General features: G+C 43.3%; 1 protein-coding gene across 2 annotated transcripts in view; it reads right to left on the bottom strand.

The window, feature by feature from the left end:
* The window catches only part of MSH3 (mutS homolog 3), a 1,953,894-nt gene that overhangs the window by 656,532 nt on the left and 1,277,444 nt on the right, over positions 1 to 19,918 (bottom strand). For both annotated transcript variants that reach the window (XM_078675310.1, XM_078675311.1), the window contains exon 18: positions 17,680 to 17,787. In XM_078675310.1, the coding sequence (XP_078531436.1) occupies positions 17,680 to 17,787 (108 nt within the window). The remainder of the gene's footprint in view (positions 1 to 17,679; positions 17,788 to 19,918) is intronic.

Genomic DNA, 19,918 nt, shown 5'->3' with positions numbered 1-19,918 from the left:
AGTTAGTTGGACTCACTATAACTTGCACGTCTGCAATGCACTGCTGATGACGTCACATATTACATCACTCATGCATATATTTAAATATTTAAACATTACTCGCTAATATATGTATTCACTAAGATACACTTAATAAGCCAGTTAACCAATCAAATTTTTTTTTTAAAAACACTGAAAAAACCATAGGTTTCAGGCCTTATATAGTTAGGAATTAGCATTTAAAAAACCTTTGAAATTCACTGAAAAAACCATAGGTTTCAGGCCTTGTATAGTTAGGAATTAGCATTTAAAAAACCTTTGAAATTCACTGAAAATCCATAGGTTTCACGCCTTATATAGTTAGGAATCAGCATTTAAAAAACCTTTGAAATTCACTGAAAAAACCATAGGTTTCAGGCCTTATATAGTTAGGAATTAGCATTTAAAAAAACCTTTGAAATTCACTGAAAAAACCATAGGTTTCAGGAGTTATATAGTTAGGAATTAGTTTTTAAAAAACCTTTGAAATTCACTCAAAAAACTATAAGTGTTAGTGGTGTTATAGTTAGCTGGACATTTTACTCATACAAAACCAATGAAATTGCTCCTATATAGTTAGTTGTACTAACTATATTTCGCGCACCCGCAATCCACTGCTGTTGATGTCACATATTAGATCTTTCATGACATGGTCAGTGACATCACTGATGACATCTCAAATGACATCACTGATGACATCACTGATGACATCATCCACGTGACAATCACATACACCTTTTCATACACTATTACAATTTTTCATCACTGTTTGTAAAATACAGAGTATCATATTTAAATCCATTGTCACAGCAATACAAGTATCTAAAAATCCACTCAGTGATTCATAGATGTATACACACATCTAATCACTTACTTATGGATTCACTCATACATGCTGTCAATGAACAATAGAACACTATCAAAAATACTTATACATCTATATCGACATTAAACAACAGCACGCATCCTATTCACATATGAAGTCATCCTACTCACTTATGCAAACAATGGATCATACTTACATATTTACTTAGCAAAACACTTATACAAACACCACTTCTTCTATTAATTTAGATAGTAAGTCATACTTAGTGAATTATAAAATCATTATTACAAGTATACAGTTATCCATACAGACACTCACACAATCATTGTGTCTTATGTATACTTATTTATATACAACAACTGACACATACACTGCCTTTTATTTTTCTAGTTTGTTGGACCTGTACCTTTGAGAAATATATTTGATCATCACCACACGCATAAAGAGATTCCCTCACCCAAACTGTTAGAACATGTAGGTTTAACTTCATATATCAACTGAATCAACTATTCACACATCTTTGGACAGTCACACACCCCCCACCGAACCACACACACTTTCACACTCCCATACAAATACTCAGTTAACTAATCAATAACTAATATAGACTTTCACATAGCTAGTAACCAACTGTAGAATCAGTTTACACAACAACTGACAAAGTGATACAGATATTCACACAGTTTAGTCACTATCCACTATATTTAGTGAGACATTATAAATTGGTCAAGTAAACAGTCAATTACACTGCTACTAAATCCTCCATCCAAATATTTATTTATATATATCCACTCATTCTTCAATGTAAATTGCTATATATATAATGCATATTTAAATAACCAAGCAAACCACATTCACTGGATGATGTCATCAGTGATGTCATCAGTGATGTCATTTTAGATGTCAGCAGTGATGTCACTGACCATGTCATGAATGATCTAATATGTGACATCATCAGCAGTGGATTGCGGGTGTGCGAAATATAGTTAGTACAACTAACTATATAGGAGCAATTTCATTGGTTTTGTATGAGTAAAATGTCCAGCTAACTATAACACCACTAAAACTTATAGTTTTTTGAGTGAATTTCAAAGGTTTTTTTAAAAACTAATTCCTAACTATATAACTCCTGAAACCTATGGTTTTTTCAGTGAATATATATATACACACACACACACATACATATACAGGTGTATGCCCAGATCGTAAAGTATATAATACTTTCATCCCCATACACCGGCATATGTATGCATACATACATATATGTAAACATGCAGCCCCACCAAACAGTCTAAAACAAATAGGGCAAACAGCCAAGATTACATCAGTTTTACTTGTATGACAATAAGTCTCTCAAGACTGCTTGTAATAGAGACCATACACTGTAATGGTTTCATACAAGAATCCTTTATTTTCCAAAACAAGGAAGAACAGGTAACTGTAGGCAGTTTTGCCCACAGGCTGCGTAAGAATAACTGTCTCAGTACAGAAAAGAAAACTGGCACCTTGCCTTTAAGGCTTACAAGATTCTAAGCACTTTGCCTTTAAGAGCTCCAGGGAACACTCTGCTCCCAGCATGCCCCACAGGTGACAGTTAGGTCAGTTCTTTTTTCCGGCTACTTCTGTGAGTATCCTGGAGCTTGACCTCGACAGTTTTCTGACTTTTCTGTCAGGAATTGGTATTGTTCTTGTTTTTTTGCGTTTCTCCTGTGCTGGCAGAGGTTTATTATCATTTTCTGACAGAACTTCTTCATCTTTTCCTGTCAGTATGCCGGCTCTTTTCCGCAAATGTCCAGCCTGTGGAAAGAAGATGGCCATCTCAGATCCACATTCTGTGTGTATCGCCTGTCTTCCTTCCAGTCACAAGGTAGACTCTTGTTACCATTGCAAGACGTTTTCTGCAAGGACTCTTCGCGATAGAGAGAGGATTCGCCTTCAAGCTGTGCTTGAGAGAGGAACAGCCCAGTTGGAAAGTGGCCTTGTGACTCAAGAGCCGCCCTCTTGTCAGGAATATCGACGCCAGCATCAGTCTGCCTATTCAACATCGAAAAACTGCAGATTCCAGACTGCCCGCCATCGACGTCGTTACAGCCGTCGAAGAAAAGCCTACTCAGTCTCCGATGTCGAGAAAGGCTTCGACCGCGAAGCGTACTACCTCGGGCTCAAGGTATTTTCAGGATGTGGGTCGATCGACGTCTAAACACCCATCGACGTCGAGACAGTCTCCGTCGCCTCACAGTAGGTCGACGTCGAGAAGTTTGCCGACGGCGAAGAGATCACGACATGAGTCGACGTCAAGAGCATTGGAGTCGACGTCGAAGAAGCGGGAGCACTCGCCATCAAGATCACCACGACACCATAGACGGTCGACGTTGAGGTCCCCTTTGAGAAAGGTGGGGTCGCCGTTGAGGACAGCGAGGTCCTTAACTCCTTCCCGGCATCGCCCTACGTCAGGGGAGAAGCACGGGTCGATGTCGAAGGAGATGCATACGTCGAGGTCATCGACGTCAAGGGACAAAGATCCTGCTGTTGCCTCGGAGGAGGTTGCAGCTGCTTCTCGTTCGCCCTCAGGGTGTTCATCGTCTCCAGGACTACATATTGTCCAGGTTTCCCCGGAGGGCTCTCTGGAGGTTGGCGAAGAGCCTTGGCGGAGGAAGTCTAAGGACCTCAGCAGCCCTGGTTTGGACTATTCCTGTACCTGTGCTCCTTCACGCCTGTCAAGAGATTCTCCATCACATACTGAGGCTCCACAGAGAACACCACGAAGGTCAAGATCACCAACGGTGTTTTCTTCAAGAAGAAGTCTGCGAAGATTGCGCTCTCCACATGCTCGACATGTGCATCCAAGGGATAGGTCTCACTCCTATCATTCTTCTCCGAAGAGAAAGCAACAGAGGTATCCCACCTGGTCTTCTTCTTCTACCAGGTCCTCGATGAGAGATTATTCTCCAACATTCACGTCTACACCTCCATCAGGAGTCTCGCTAATTGATGACCTCACCACGTTCAATGAGGTACTCTGGAGAGGAGCGAAAAAGTTAAACATCACTATGTCTATCCTGACTGTTTCCTCCTCAGTAATTTCCGAGACCCCCCCATCACCGTTCTTCAGTCAGGCCTTTGCTTCTTGTTGTCCCTGGCATTATCAAATTTGCTACACAGACTTTTCTGGCACCAGCAACGGTGGGTTCTGTGCCCTCCCGGATAGCGAACAAAATTGATGGACTCTATAGGTAGAAAGATGTGCAACACTTCAGCATCTTTCATGAAGGTCACCAGTGCCTCCGCTCTGCTGGGGAGATATGATAGATCCTTGTGGGATTCTCTGGGCCGTTTTGCAGACAAACTCTCAAAAGAAGATCAGCAAGATTTTCGTGAAATACTGCAAGAGGGAGGTCTTGTGGCGAATCAGGTTAATAGTGCCTCCGCTGATTCGGCTGATCTGGCTGCCCACGGGTACTCCCTTGGTATCTGTTAGAGGCATTCTGCGTGGTTACTGTTGACCGGCCTTACACCTGAGGTTCAACGAAAGATCACCAATCTACCGTTCAATGAGGCTTCTCTCTTCGGTCTTCATGCGGACGATAAAATGGTGAAGATTAAAGCAGACTTGGACACAGTGAAAGCTGTGGGGCTGGAGAAGAGGAAGGAATTTCGCAGGCGTTTTCGCTCCTACGATAAACACCCATTCCAGCAGAGGGGTCAAACCTCTCAGTGGTCGTCACAGGGTCACCAACAGCAGTAGAGGTCTCACTTTCACCAACGAAGACCAGGCAGAGGCAAAGGGAACAATAAGCAGCAGACCTCTACCTCAAAGCAGCCATCTAAGCAATGAGGGAGTGCTTCCTCTAAACACGGTGTCCACTCCGGTAGGAGGAAGAATCGCTTGTCATCTGGAGGAGTGGAAACTTATAACCGACGACAAATGGGTGTTAAATATTGTCAAGAATGGATATCTGCTACGGTTCAAGACCCTACCACCATCGGTTCCTCCCAGTGGAGGACTCCGCTTATGTCATCCCATCTTATACGAGGAAGTAGAGTCTTCTGCAAAAGAAAGCCATCGAATATGTTCCTGTTCATCAGCAGCGCCAGTGGATATACTCTTGATATTTCCTGGTCAAAAAAAGAGGTCCTTACTGAATGACTGGTGGTATGGGGATCGAAGTGATCCCGCCTACGCCCTGGAGCGATTCCTGATGGACCCAGATACAATACACACTTTACTGTATTCGGCTACTAAAAAGAAGAGGCTTCCAATGGTCACACAGATAGTATTCAAGATATGGCGTGGGGCACTTCGTCGAATGGGATGGTGGAATAGACTGACGAGGGAGACCCCACTGTGGCAGAATGGGCAGCTGCCGGGGCTGCAGTCCCTGCAGGAATTTCGTGGCTGGGACGCGATTGGCATCTCGGCCGTTAGACACGTGGTCAAGGGCACGACCCTCAAATCGTTTCAAGAGCTACGTGAGGAATATGATATGCCCCAAACCCAATTTTACAGATACCTACAGCTCCGTCACGCCATTGCCCCTGCCCTGAGAAACCTCGACTCGCTGCCCGAATTTAGCCCCCTGGAGGCTAAGGCATTTATGGGGGAATTAGAAAGCAAGAAAATCTCAACAATCTACCAAACACTAGTCACACATTGCTCAACCTCGCTGGATGCACTGAGGGCTAAGTGGGAAAACGAACTGGGGGCATTTGAGGAGGAGGATTGGAGAGAGGCGCTTGAGGCTCCCAGATGGGCGGCCATTGCGGTACGACTGCGATTCATTCAGTTCAAGTATCTACACAGGGCATACTATACCAGGGAACGACTGTGGAAGGCAGGCTTGATTGTGACTCCTGATTGTCTGAGGTGTGGCAGAGAAATGGGCACTTTCCTACATACAGTTTGGGCGTGTGATGGTCTACGGAGGTTCTGGACGGGTGTGTGAGACTGTTTGTCGGAAGTGCTGGGCTGGGACTTACCCCGCACACCGCAACTAGGCCTTCTTCACATCCTGGAACGGGTGGGAGGCAATCTTTATAAACGCCACTTGTTGTTATTGGGTCTCATGGTGGCTAAGAGAGACGTGGCCCGTGCTTGGAAAGTCCCCAGAGCCCCCTTATTGGGAGTATGGAAAAGGGGACTTGACTTTTACATGGGACTGGAGCGCCCGATCTTCGAGGCCAGGAGCTGCCCCCGCAAACACTATAAAATCTGGAAGAGGTGGGCAGAGTACAGGGGGCTGTTCCTGGAGCCGCCAGCACCCAGTGGACCGGGTGAAAGACACTTGGACATTGAGCCCGCGTGATGAGAACTACACACTCACCTTTTTCGTTTGCTGTATACTTTTCTACACATGGACGGCATAGGCGCTGTGCAGAGGGAGGGATGGGGGAGCTTGGGCGAGGGAGTTGGGGGGACGAGGGGAGGGGAGACTGGGGGTTAGTTCTTACATATAAATGACTGATTGAATTGCTTGCAATGTGATTGTTGATTTCATGCTCACAGTCCTTCCGTGTCTTCGGAACACTGTATGTCTTATGCAATTTTTCAACAGCTCAATAAAATTTTGTTCTGAAAAAAAAGAAAAGAGGTCCTTCAGTGGAGTACAGACCAATTCTGGACCTTCGTATCATGAACAAATATATCTGCAAAGAAAAGTTTTGGATGCTTGCTCTGCATCAGATCTTTCCTCATTTACATCAAGGAGACTGGATGTGCTTCAAAGATCTGCAGGACGCCTATTTTCACATTCTAGTGTCCAGGAAACATCGAAAACGTTTTCAGGTTGCTCTGCGCTATTTTCAGTTCCGAGTTCTACCATTCAGCCTCAAGTCAGCCCACGGACTTTTTCAAAGTGCATGGCAGTGGTGGCGGCTTTTCTCCGCAGGCAAAGAATATTCATTTATCTAACCTAGACAACTGGCTTCTGAAGAGTTCCAATCCATCCCTGCTTCAGTCGCATCTCTCCTACAGTTTCCAAGTACTGAACAAGTTGGGTCTACAAGTCAATTTCAAAATATCTATTCTCAACCCCACTCAGAACATTCACTAGCTAGGATCATCGCTGGACACCGTGGAGGCAAGCGGGTGTCCTTCAGCGGAGAGATTTTCATCGATCAGGATGAAATGTCAAGAACTCCTGCAGTCTCATCACCCGACGGTCAGACAAGTGTACTCTCTCCTGGGGTCCATGGCTTCCTGCATATTCATCGTTCCCATTGCCCGATTGCACATGCGTCCCCTGCAGCAGGCGCTGGAGGACCAGTGGGTGCAAGCGTCAGGCAGTTGGGAGGATTGGATTACTCTTCCCCAATCTGCCAGGGACTCCATCAGGTGGTGAACAAAGAAGTCACATCTCATGAAAGGTGTTCCCTTCCATCAAGAGGCTCCGACTCAGATCATAGTTACAGACGCCTCCCTACAAGGTTGGGGTGCTCATATGGATCACCTTCAAGTACAAGGGCTATGGTCGGACACAGAGAAGGGATATCATATCAACTTACTGGAGTTGAGGGCCGTCCAGCTAGCCCTCAAGTCGTTCTTCCCGTCTCTTCAGTCCAATTCCCTCTTGATTCAGACAGACAACATCACAACAATGTTTTATGTGAACTAGCAGGGAGGCACCAGGTCCAGAATTCTGTCCCAGGAGTCACAAGCAATTTGGAAATGGTTACTGGCAAGACACTGACTGGTAGTAGGATCAGTGGGTCACTGTCCCATCCTGTGTTGCACACCCTAGTTCCTCTCCTGAAGAAAGAGGTTCCAAACTTTGTTTTAAAGTTTCAAATATGCTTTTATTCAGCAGTATTTCATTCTTTTCTTTTTTAGTAGCTCATTTATTTCGTTTTTTGCAGCATTTTTGCAAGTATTCACTACATATTTAATATGTCAGCACTGTCCTTTTATAAACATCCAATGCATTTCGAGGCATATCCGCCTCTTCATCAGGGAAAAGGATAGTGTAGCGCTGTTCTATGTGCTCGTACAATCTGTTAATGGGTGCTGGTTTCGCTGAAACGGTTCCAAGCTGCCGCGATGTTCCGAGCGGGAACATCGCGGCAGCTTGGAACCGTTTCAGCGAAACCAGCACCCATTAACAGATTGTACGAGCACATAGAACAGCGCTACACTATCCTTTTCCCTGATGAAGAGGCGGATATGCCTCGAAATGCATTGGATGTTTATAAAAGGACAGTGCTGACATATTAAATATGTAGTGAATACTTGCAAAAATGCTGCAAAAAACGAAATAAATGAGCTACTAAAAAAGAAAAGAATGAAATACTGCTGAATAAAAGCATATTTGAAACTTCAAAACAAAGTTTGGAACCTCTTTCTTCAGGAGAGGAACTAGGGTGTGCAACACAGGATGGGACAGTGACCCACTGATCCTACTACCAGTCAGTTTATAGTCTACGCCGTGGGATACGCGACGATACTGTGACTGCACCCAAAAACACGTCTTACATATCTCATAAAAAATCGCTGTGCGTCGAGTCAATACTTTTGTTATACTGGCAAGACACCTCACCATCACGGCGGTCCATGTGCCGGAAGTTCTAAACATCCAGGCAGACTTCTCGTTGTTTAGCACCCAGTCGTAGAAGCGCACGACTGGGTGCTAAACAACGAGGTCGTTCAGGATATCTTTTGAAGATGGGAGGTTCGGACATAGACTTGTTTGCAGACGCAACAAACGCCAAATGTCCTGTGTACCATCCAGGTTTCACCAACCAGGTTCAAGCGGGAATGCTCTATTGATTAGATGGTCTCAGAGCTTACTCTACGCTTTTCCTCCACTGCCTCTCATTCCAGCAGTGATCACCAAGTTCTACAAGACCAACTCCAGGATGATTCTGATGGCTCCAGAGTGGCCACGCCAGTGATGGTACCCGGACCTTCTACAACTCTCCGAGGTCCCGCACCGGAGGTTGCCTTGCCGTCTGGACCTGCTGTCCAAGAGCCAAGGGAGAGTGTTTCACCCCAACCTCTCTTCGCTCAGGCTGACAGCATGGCTCCTGAAGTCTTGCAGTATGGACACTTAGACTTGCCAGCGGACTGTATGAACATCCTTAAGGAAGCTAAGACACCTTCTACGCTTCCTACGCTTTCAAGTGAAAGCTTTTCTACATATGGTCCTTGAATAATGGGCATGACCCAGTTAGAGGGCAAGAACAGGTCATTCTGCCGTATCTCTTATACCTGGCTAAGTCAGGTCTGTAGTTCACATCTATTAAGGTACACTTAGCAGCAATTATAGCATATAGGAAATCACCTACGCAGGGTTCCTTTTCAAGATGCCAGTGGTGAAAGATATTCTTGAAGGGTTAAAAATGGTGTATCCACCAGTACGAGCCCCTTCTCCTCCGTGGGAGCTCAATGTGGTCCTAACCAAACTGATGGGAGCACCTTTTGAACCAATACACAAGTCCTTCCTGCAGCTCTTGTCTTGGAAAGTGGCTTTTTTGGTGGCTATTACGTCTGCTCGTAGAGTCAGCGAGTTGCAAGCATTGTGCAGTAAGGAACCCTACACTGTTTTTCATTCAAATAGGGTAGTCCTTAGAACTCATCCTAGTTTTCTGCTGAAGTTGGTCTCAGATTTCCAGATTAATCAGGGAATCACTTTACCTACTTTTTCTCTAATCCTTCTACTCCCCCTGAAAGGGTCTTGCACTCCTTAGACCTTAAAAGAGTGTTGAGGTTTTATTTGGACAAGACTAAAGATATAAGAAAGACGAACCGATTATTTGTCAACTACTGTCTTATAAATACAAGTTTAGCAGCGTCTGAAAGGTCCATTTCAAGGTGGATAGTCTCCTGCATTTCTTTGGCCTATCAGTTGGCTAATAAATCTCTTCATGGAAGGCATAAAGCACATTGAACCAGAGGAAAGGCCTCTACTATGGCCCTCCTCAGAAACATTCCCATAACAGAAATTTGCAAAGCAGCTACATGGCGGTCTGTTCATACTTTTTCTCGCCATTACTGCTTAGATTCAGATGCTCAGGCAGATGCTCAAGTGGGTCGTGCATCTCTGAGAAATCTGTTTGGTTAATGGTCTGTTTTCATCTGTATCATTGTTCGTTTATTCCTAGTGCTGGATTGCTCGTCCGCGAAGTATGGGGTATGGGCTTGCTATTCTATTCACTGCTTATGAGGATTGATGAGTATCCCCTGGAAGAGAAGGATAAGTTACTTACCTGTAATCCTAGTTCTCTTCCAGGGGTATACTCATCAAAGTCATAAGCACCCCTCCCGCCTCCCCGGACGAGCAATGTTAGTACAAGGTTTAAGATGGTTTAGTACGCCTTTACAAAAAGAACTGACCTAACTGTCATCTGTGGGGCATGCTGGGATCAGAGTGTTCCCTGGAGGTCTTAAAGGCAAAGTACTTAGAATCTTGTAAGCCTTAAAGGCAAGGTGCCAGTTTTCTTTTCTGTACTAAGACAGTTATTCTTACGCAGCATATGGGCAAAACTGCCTGCAGTTACCTGTTCTTCCTTGTTTTGGAAAATAAAGGATTCTTGTATGAAACCATTACAGTGTATGGTCTCTATTACAAGCAGTCTTGAGAGACTTATTGTCCTACAAGTAAAACTGATGTAATCTTGGCTGTTTGCCCTATTTATTGTAGACTGTTTGGTGGGGCTGCATGTTTACATATATGTATGTATGCATACATATGTCGGTGTATGGGGTTGAAAGTATTATACACTTTATGATCTGGGCATAGACCTGTATATATATGTATGTAATGTATGTACATATATGTATTATTATGGATATATATATATATATATATTCCAGCTCCAACCGTCCCTTACTCCAGGAAACGATAACGCACTCACGGGGGTATATTTTCTCAGAATTTTAATGTAATGGCTTCTCTGACAAAACAAACAAACAGACAGACGCGTTTCAGACTTAAAGTCCTTCGTCAGTGTCAATGTGTGCCGCGTTACCTGGCACCATATATACAAAGTTCACTTCCTGTCACATGAAAAGGAAAAACGGACAAACCATGTAATCATTTACAAAGGGGGCAGCCATTACTGAGTGGGTCAGATCTTACACATAGTTCCTAATATACAATGTGTATAGACTCTTATGTTATACTTATTCCTTGCTCACTTCATTACAGTGAGTGGTATCAATCTTGCCGTGGATCAGCAGGTCAAGGAATTTCAACTGCCCTATTTACAAAATATTTACATTATATACAATCTTATGTGTATACAATCAAACCATATCATATCACAAAGATCATGCTCAGATTGCACTCAGGGTTCCCTATTTATCATCATTGTTATAATCACATTTGATGCAAACCCAAGTCGGTGAAGGAACGTAATCTCGCCGTGTATCGGCATGTCACCGACTATGGCAAGCCGGCAAGGTCATAATCAAAACAAAACAAAATCATTAATCACTAGATCAATTTCTCAAGTTTACCACTGCATACCATTTCTATTCAAACTCATCGGGCATTGAATGGGTTAAAGAATATGCATGGAATCTCATATATTTACATTGTACTGTCAAATTTAGGCTCTAAGAGAGTTCATTGACTCAAGAAGTTCCTGATGCCACATTTCTACCAATCATAGTATACCGGAATCAGGTCTAGTTTGGTTTTCAGCCCATATGAATCAATGTGTAACATACATAGACAAAAATGAAACTGTAGTCCATAGGCCTCTACAGTTGGCAAACTTACTACTGTGATACAAAAACGAACAGGAATGAGAGGGAAAAAGGTAAAGGTAAAAGAGGGAGGGGGGGAGGGGGAGCACAAAGGGAGAAGGAAAGAAAGCACAAAGGAAGGACAAGCGAAAGCAAGCAGATGGAATCCAACTTTAGATCAAAGGATACATGTTCCAGATAAGCAATACAAAGCAAACATAATGGCAATAACATCCGCAAGTTCTATAGTTCGCAGTTCATACAGTTACACTTGCGTGGATCCATTAAGCCAAGCTCTGTTCAGCAAGGACTGCACCCAAATAAATGACTATTTCCCCAGATGAGCACCCAGTTCCTCTCCAATATTTAGTCCACCAGGCTGTTTCGTCTGCATGTCAATCATGTGGCGCGATTCCAGCCTACGTAGACGTGTTAATCTATCCCCTCCCCTGAGATTCAATGGTACGTGGTCCATGCCAAAATATTGAAGAAGCTCACGATTGCTCTGATGTACTTGAGCAAAATGCCTGGCCACAGGGTACGATGTATCTTTGTTCATAATGGCCCGCTGGTGTTCTAGAATTCGCATTTTTACCCCATTAATTGTACTCCCTATGTATTTGTACCCACAGGGACATGTCAGGCAGTACACCACATATGGTGTTGTACAAGTAATGAAATGCTTGATCTTTTTTGATTGAGTCAGGCCTGGAACAGAGTAAGAAAGCACCCTTCGACTATTCTCACATGCGCGGCATTTCCCACAAGGGAAAAATCCCGCCATGTCTCTCAATGTACCCTGTCCCGTAGTCTTCATGGGTGTGAGATGACTCTGAACCACCACATCTTTGATGGATCGTGATTTACGGAAAGTGATAAGTGGTCTATCTGGGACATCGCATCCGATCACTGGATCTGTGCGCAGTATGTGCCAAACTTCTAGTTAGCATGCCTCTAAGGGCATTCGCCCCCTCTGAGAATGTAGTAATCATTCTAAATTTGTTGGTCTTTTCGGTGTCTTCCATTCTTTTGGGTTTACATGTTAGTAACTGTTGCCTCGGAATCCTTGTCACTTTTCTCAGGATTCGATCTAATAGTTCTGGATCATACCCTCTCATATGAAACCTCCGCATGCTCTCATTCGCTGCTGTCATAAAATCTTCCTCTCGGGAACTGTTTCTTCTCAGCCTCAGTAATTCACCTTAAGTGATGCTTTTTACCAGGCTGGGTGGGTGACTACTCTTAGCGTGGAGAATACTATTCCCTGCCGTGGGTTTTCTGTAAAGGGCAGTTTGCAACTTATTCTCCCTTACGAAAACTTTTAGATCTAAGTAGTGGACTTCCTCCCTACTGATATCGGCAGTGAATATCAAATGCAGATCATTATTGTTCAGATCCCTGACAAAATTGTTCGCATCTGTGGAGGAGCCCCTCCACACCACAAACAGGTCGTCAATGTAACGACGCCACATCACAATGTTGTCTGCCCATTTGCTGTTTTCACCGGCAAGGGCCACCTGCTCCTCCCACCAGCCCACGAATAAATTCGCGTAGCTGGGGGCGAAGCAGGTTCCCATCGCCGTGCCCGAAGTTTGTTTAAACAAGGTATTCTGAAACAAAAAAAGTTCTTTTGTAAGCTGAACTCTAGCATCTCTATTAACATGACACCATGCTCCCTATATTTCCCAGGTCTCATATCAAGGAAATACTTTACGGCCTTGACCCCCATATCATGCCTTATGCAGGTATATAGGCTTGTGATGTCTAGAGTGATGAGCAGAAAAGAATTGTCCCATGTGATGTGTTCAATTTGTTCAATGAAATGCTTCGTATCTCTCACATACGATTTTAAATTCCACAAATTCCGCTAAAAAAGAGTCGATGTATATTGACAAATTCTCCGTCAGTCCACCTTTAGATGACACGATAGGTCGTCCCGGAGGGTTTATTAAGTCTTTGTGCACTTTTGGGAGCTGATAAAAGGTAGGAGTAGTTGGTTCGGGATTACGCAAAAACAGAAACTCATCCATATCCATCATGGACTTGTTCCGCCATTTCGTCAAAAGATCGTGATATGACTTATATATATATCCTCGCTCTCTGCCCCAAGATACGTGGCACTCTTGCAGACGGGTGCAATCCAAGCGCGTCGGAGCCTCGCGCTATATAAATCCAAGCTCAATCCCTCCCGGTCCCGGGTGAGAAAATAAGGACTGCACACACGGGGATCTTTGATTTCCAACAGCAACTTTACTCGCACAGACGCGTTTCGGAAGCTGCGCTTCCTTCCTCAATGTTGTTACATCGCAACGCGCGCCAGAGCACCATTTTATTTCAAAAAACACACACAGGTCAAAGTGTGGGACATAAAGAGAGGACTGACGCGCGGGCGCCATATTGTTAGTACATGAAATCAAAAGTACTAAATTGATATTATATCAAATTCGTCATAATAGCAATTCTAAAATTAGAACATACATATTAAGAAAACGATGAGAAACCTCTTTCTCAATTAACGCCGTGAATCGGCCTATAACCTCTCGTATTGTCACATGTGAGCAGGGAATGAGATCTTGCCGTGGATCGGCCTGTGGCAACCAATCAGGTTGCCTTTTTAATTGCCAAAGCCCGATATTTTAAACTGTCCCACAAAATATATCCTGTGTCATTCATTGCAATAATTAAAAAGAAAAATTCACTGTATAATTAGCAAAATCTTACAAGATCCACAAATACGTCAAGCATTATGTTCATTTCATAAATAGCACTCATCAATTTCTTCAATAATTGTACATCATCCATAATGGAAAGAAAATCCTAGCAAATAACAGATTACAAGTTCATGTATATGGCCAGATTAGACCCTGCCTTGAGTTACTATTTCCTATCGTTTAACTGCCTAGGTGTACTGCTAATTCTTCTCCGCAGTTAAGTCCCTCAGGGGCTTTAGTCTGACAGTCTATAATATGTCGAGATTCTAATCTACGGAGTTTCTGTAGCTTGTCTCCTCCCCTGATGTTATCAAAAATTGTGTCCAAACAATAATACTGTAGAAGACTTCTGTCGCTATTGTGTTTGATGGAAAAATGTCTTGCGACAGGATATGAGAAGTCCCTATTGGCTATGGCCCTCATATGTTCTAAAATACGCAATTTTACGGGGTTGATGGTACTCCCTATATACTTGAGCCCACATGGACATTTCAGGCAGTAAACAGCAAATGGTGTGCTACAGGTTAGGAACTGATTGATTTTCTTTTGTCTGCACCCTATAATGTCATATGTATAAACCCTTTTACTATTGGCACAGGCCTTGCAGCGTCCGCAAGGGAAGAAGCCTTTAGCGTCTTTAAGCTTACTTGTCTTCGTTGGAATTGGTGGCAAGTGGCTCTGTACCAAAATGTCTCTCAAAGAGCGAGCTCTCTTGAAAGTAATGAGAGGGTTCTCAGGTACGTCATTCCCTATGATATTATCATTTTGCAGGATATGCCAGTGTCTCTTCAGAATAATTCTGAGTTGTTGGCAGTCCTGAGAATAGGGAGTGACCATTTTGAATTTCTCTTTGTCGGTCATGGGTTTATTCTTTTTGGAAAATAGCGTGCTTCTCAGAGGTATCCTAACCCTGTCTAGGGTGTTTTGCAATGATGTCCTATTATACCCCCTAACTTCAAATCTCTCAATGCTCTCCTTAGCTGCGAGCTCGAAACGCTTCTGTGCGAGTAAAGTTGCTGTTGGAAATCAAAGATCCCCGTGTGTGCAGTCCTTATTTTCTCACCCGGGACCGGGAGGGATTGAGCTTGGATATATATATATATTGCGATGTGCCCCGGGATCCCGCACCCCACACGTGGGCAGGGATAATTCACTGCTTATGACTTTGATGAGTATACCCCTGGAAGAGAATTAGGATTACAGGTAAGTAACTTATCCGTATCTGCCAAATGATATTTAGTTTATAGGTCTTGAAAAGATTCCAATGGTCCACCTTTCCCTGAAGGTAAGTATAACCCTATCAGCCCAATCTTTCCAGAGGAACTCTAAGCCTCTGTTTTCAGATACCAGCATTGTGCCAAACTGTCGATAAACCTGCTGATTCCCATGTTTTTGTGAACCCGGGTTTCCAAATAATACATGTGCCACAGGGTCTTCACTTTACAACAGTGGTGTATTTAAGCAGTGCAATACATTGAAATCCTCAAGATTCAACGGGGAGTTTCTGACAAGGTCATAACATAGAATGTACAGCTTAGGAGGAATGACAAAGTACAACTGGGAAAACTGCTTTGGTAGGGCATAGGGCTTATATCACTGGTTCCACGTTACCCATGACACATTTCTTTAGTCATGTTTTTGTTGAGACTCTACGCTTTCTCAGTTAATCCTGCAACTTGACAAAAGGGAAAACTCCTCGATGATAGGCACCAGATGGGAGATAGAGGTCTTGTGTTGGAGAGTCAGTAACATGTCTTCCACCTAAAGCAACAGCGTAGCCTCACCTGACTGTATCCTGCTTGTGTCCACTTTCCATGACAATCAGCAGGAGAAAACTGATTCAAAGTCAACACAAAGAGAAGGGTGGACAAATGATATCATTGTTAAGAGTCCCTCTGGATATCAAATGAGTCAGTAAAGAAACAACCACCGTTTATCCTGGTCGCAGGGGTGATCATAAAGCCATTCGACTCCCTTGATAAAAGTTCAACTCAGGTCAGCCCTCTTCAATGTATGAAATAAATATCCTCACTCGCTCCCTGTTGAATCCTGTATTGCTTAAAAGCACCACCGCTGTATAGAGATGATATTTCATCCAGGGATATTTTGCTTGTAGTGTTTATCTTGCGTCCTCGTGAAGTCTAGGTAAATCAAGGCATCGTAGACGAGCATCTTCAGCTGAAGAGGAATCGGAGTTATAAGAGGGATAAAGATGAGTGAGGTATATAGCAACAGTTTTGGTGATATCAATCAGGTGTGTCTAGAAACTGTAAAGATTATTGTGAATTGCAGAGATCACTGAATGGGTTTCTCTCTGTTACAACTACGCTGCTAAAAGACTCCCTGTAGATAGATTAGTTTTCTTTTACAGGTCTTTCAGTATCTTACAGCAACTGGCATCTTTCAGGTGCAGCACACAGCCAGGACTTTAATAGAGAGCTCTAGGCTCTTCTGTTTTTCAATCACTTCTTTCTGAGCTATGGACCTGTCTCTCATCAAGACGCCACTCATTATGGCTTTTCTAGCTGCAGGCAGTGTCTGTGGTGAAAGAACAGAACTTGTGTCAGAATGTAAGAATGTACAAATGTGGTCTCTAAGGGATTCTTTCTCAGATGGCGCTTTACATTTCTGAGCGCTCATTATCCATACTTTGAAAGGTGATTTGTCTCAACAAGTATTGTTTCTAGACACATTGGGAAACTGTACAATAAATTACAAAAGAACAGAAACAGGGAGAAGGTAATGATTTTTACAAAATTCGGTCTGTATTAGAATTTTCGAAAAAAACAACTGTATGAGTTAAAACAGCACTAATACATAGTTTACTAGTGTAATCCACAAAATATTGCACACAAAGTGCTCGTGTGAGAATTGAACAGCGCAAGTGAGACACGTGACAAGGTATAAAAAACAGCATGACTCTAACCAATCAATGATTTAATCCATTTGGTCTTCCTAGTCATCAATTCTCTTTTCGTATGCATCGGATGTCTTTGGAAAAATGCACCTGGACGGTAAACATCCTTTACACCGCAAGTCGTTACAACGCATTCCCCATTACACCGCCCGGTGGAGTTAGAATAGAAAATTGTACTGTAATAGACAATTCTTTGTAATGACTTGTGGTGTAAAGCCCTGTATTGTAAAACTTGCTGTGGAGAAAGCAATGGAGGTAATGGCATCCGTTGTAAACGCTTGCGGAGTAGTGTCATATTTCATTTGGACACACTAATAGCAGAAACATTTCACACAGGATAGTTATCTATTCAGTTATTGTAGCTCAGCCTCAAAATTATATTGATTAGAAACATTAACAGGTGGTCAATCAACCCAAAACAAGGTACAACGTAGAAGATTTAAAGTATCTGGAGAATCCAGAAGACGTCACAGTCATGCATAGAATTACAGAGATGATCAACACAGAGATGATTAAAACTTATTACCTGCAGTAACCTCCCTGCTTTGCAACTTCAGCCAATGAAAAAATGCAGTCGATGGTTGCAAGGTTATCAATCACTTTATGTACGCTATGATACAGTTCAGCAAACTCACTAGGATAAAAAACGTAAAATAATAGAATAACGATGTGAGAGAATTACTGAAGCAAACATAAACTGCAGCATAATGTGTTTTCAATATTTAAATCACTACTGCTGACACATGGATTATATTGAGCTAACCTAGCTACAAAGCAATGGAAATGCACAATAAATGGCAACACAACATATCAAGCTAATCCATGTACTATCTTTCCGTCACAAGTCTGAGGTACAGAGATGTAGAAAAAAGCTTCTTAGTAGTAGGACAGGAAATAAATTAGTAGAAGACAAACAAAGGAAAATAATATATGTCGTTTTTGTAGAGTGCTACTGTTAGACCTGGGGTCTTTTTGGCGTTGTTTCCTGCTGACCTTTTGCCCCCTGACCTCCTGTTTTGACGTTTTGACTGTGTACTGAACTTTGTTTTTGCTGGCTTTAGGACTGTGTGCACTTTTTCACTGACTGCTGACCAGTGCTAAAATGCATGTGCTCTGTGTCTAAAATGTAATGGCATTTGGTTTCTTCATGATTGCCATATTTAATTTACTGATAAGTCCCTAGTACAGTGCACTATGTGTGGCCAGAAGCCTGTAAATCAAATGGGCCTCCAGCACTGATTGCGCCACCCACAAGTAGCCCTATAAAATATGTCTCAGGCCTCCCACTGCAAAGCCTGTGGGTGCAGTATTAAACTGCCATTTCGACATGCCAAATTCACCTACTTGCCAGACCCAAACCTTCCCTTTTCGTACATTTAAGTCACCCCTAAGGTAGGCTCCAGGTAACCCCAAATGGGCAGGGTGTAGTGCATTTAAAAGGTAGGACATGTACTTTGGAGTTATACAAGTCCTGGTAGTTTTTCACTACAGCAAGGCCTATCTCTCCTATAGGTTACCATTGGAGCTGCCATGTAACACTTTACAATTGTAACTTCTAATTGGGAAAAGATAGGAAGAATGAGTTTGGTGTCTCTGAACTCACAATTTAAAAATAAATCTTTCAGTGAAGTTGGTTTCAAGATTGCAAAACAGAAAATGCAACTTTTATAAAGTTGTCATTTTCTTATTTTAACCATTCTGTGCATCTGTCTGTACCTGGAATACAGGTCTGGGTTGGGTGACAGCTGGGTTTTCTGCATTCCCTCTAGACAGTCACACACAAAGGCAGCTGAGGTGCGCCCGGCATAGCATAACAGGCCATCACCAGGCTGATGGTCTTCCTGAGCGCGAGTGAGAGGGAGGAGCTGACACTTGCACCTGAATAGGGTTGTGCCTGTTCCCACACAAAGAGTTGCCTACCCCCTTTAGTGTGTTTGGGGCCAGGGCAGGGTCTTGTGCACTACAAAGACTTTTCTTTGAAGTCACCATACTTCAAAGGCTGATATGGATATAAGTATAAGAACTCCGACACCATATACTCAAAACACTTATGGAACTGAGAACATAATACCAGGAAGAAGAGATGTTGTGTTGCCAGGAGGGACTGCCACCTTTCTGCGTGCTTTGCGGTGTTGTTCTGCTGCTTCTTGCCTGGGAGTGAGAGAACTGAACTTGACTCTCAACAGCCTGCATCACTAAAGGTTCTCCAAGGGCTTGTAGTACTAGCCTACTCTTTCTGAAGTCTCAGGGATATCAAAGACTTCACCTGCATCTTGCTACCCGCACCTGGGCTCCTCTGCTGTGAGTCCTACTTTGCCAAGTGGTTCAGAATATAGATGCATCACTGCTGCCTGCATGGACCTGTGCAATGCAACAACCACAACTTAAAACACAGCCCGACTTTTCTGATGCAGCACCTCAGAATGTGCTCTGCTGCATGAGTCTCGGACACCACATCGTCGACATTTGTGATGCTCCGTCCCCGATCCATTCCCAGGCTTGCGTGGCTTCAAACCAACGCACCATCTACAGCCCAGAGGTTTGACATCAACACTTCGGAACGGATGAATGGCGCTCTTGACATCGAGGCAACAATGATTTTGCCCGAATTCAGAACTGACGCATCACCTTCGACTGTAACACATCCCATCTGTTTTTCAATGCACCCTCCCAGAGCTTCACCGCATCGAAGGTACTGTCAGTGGGTCTGCGTGACTCCTTTATCTGGCCCGCGCTCCACCGCGGTAGGACTGAACGTTTGGATT

The sequence above is a fragment of the Lissotriton helveticus genome, chromosome 2_1, assembly GCF_964261635.1.
Source record: "Lissotriton helveticus chromosome 2_1, aLisHel1.1, whole genome shotgun sequence".
In the NCBI taxonomy this organism is placed as follows: Eukaryota; Metazoa; Chordata; class Amphibia; order Caudata; family Salamandridae; genus Lissotriton; species Lissotriton helveticus.
The sequence above is the reverse complement of the archived record's forward strand: the minus strand, read 5'-3'. Positions and strand labels throughout refer to the sequence as shown.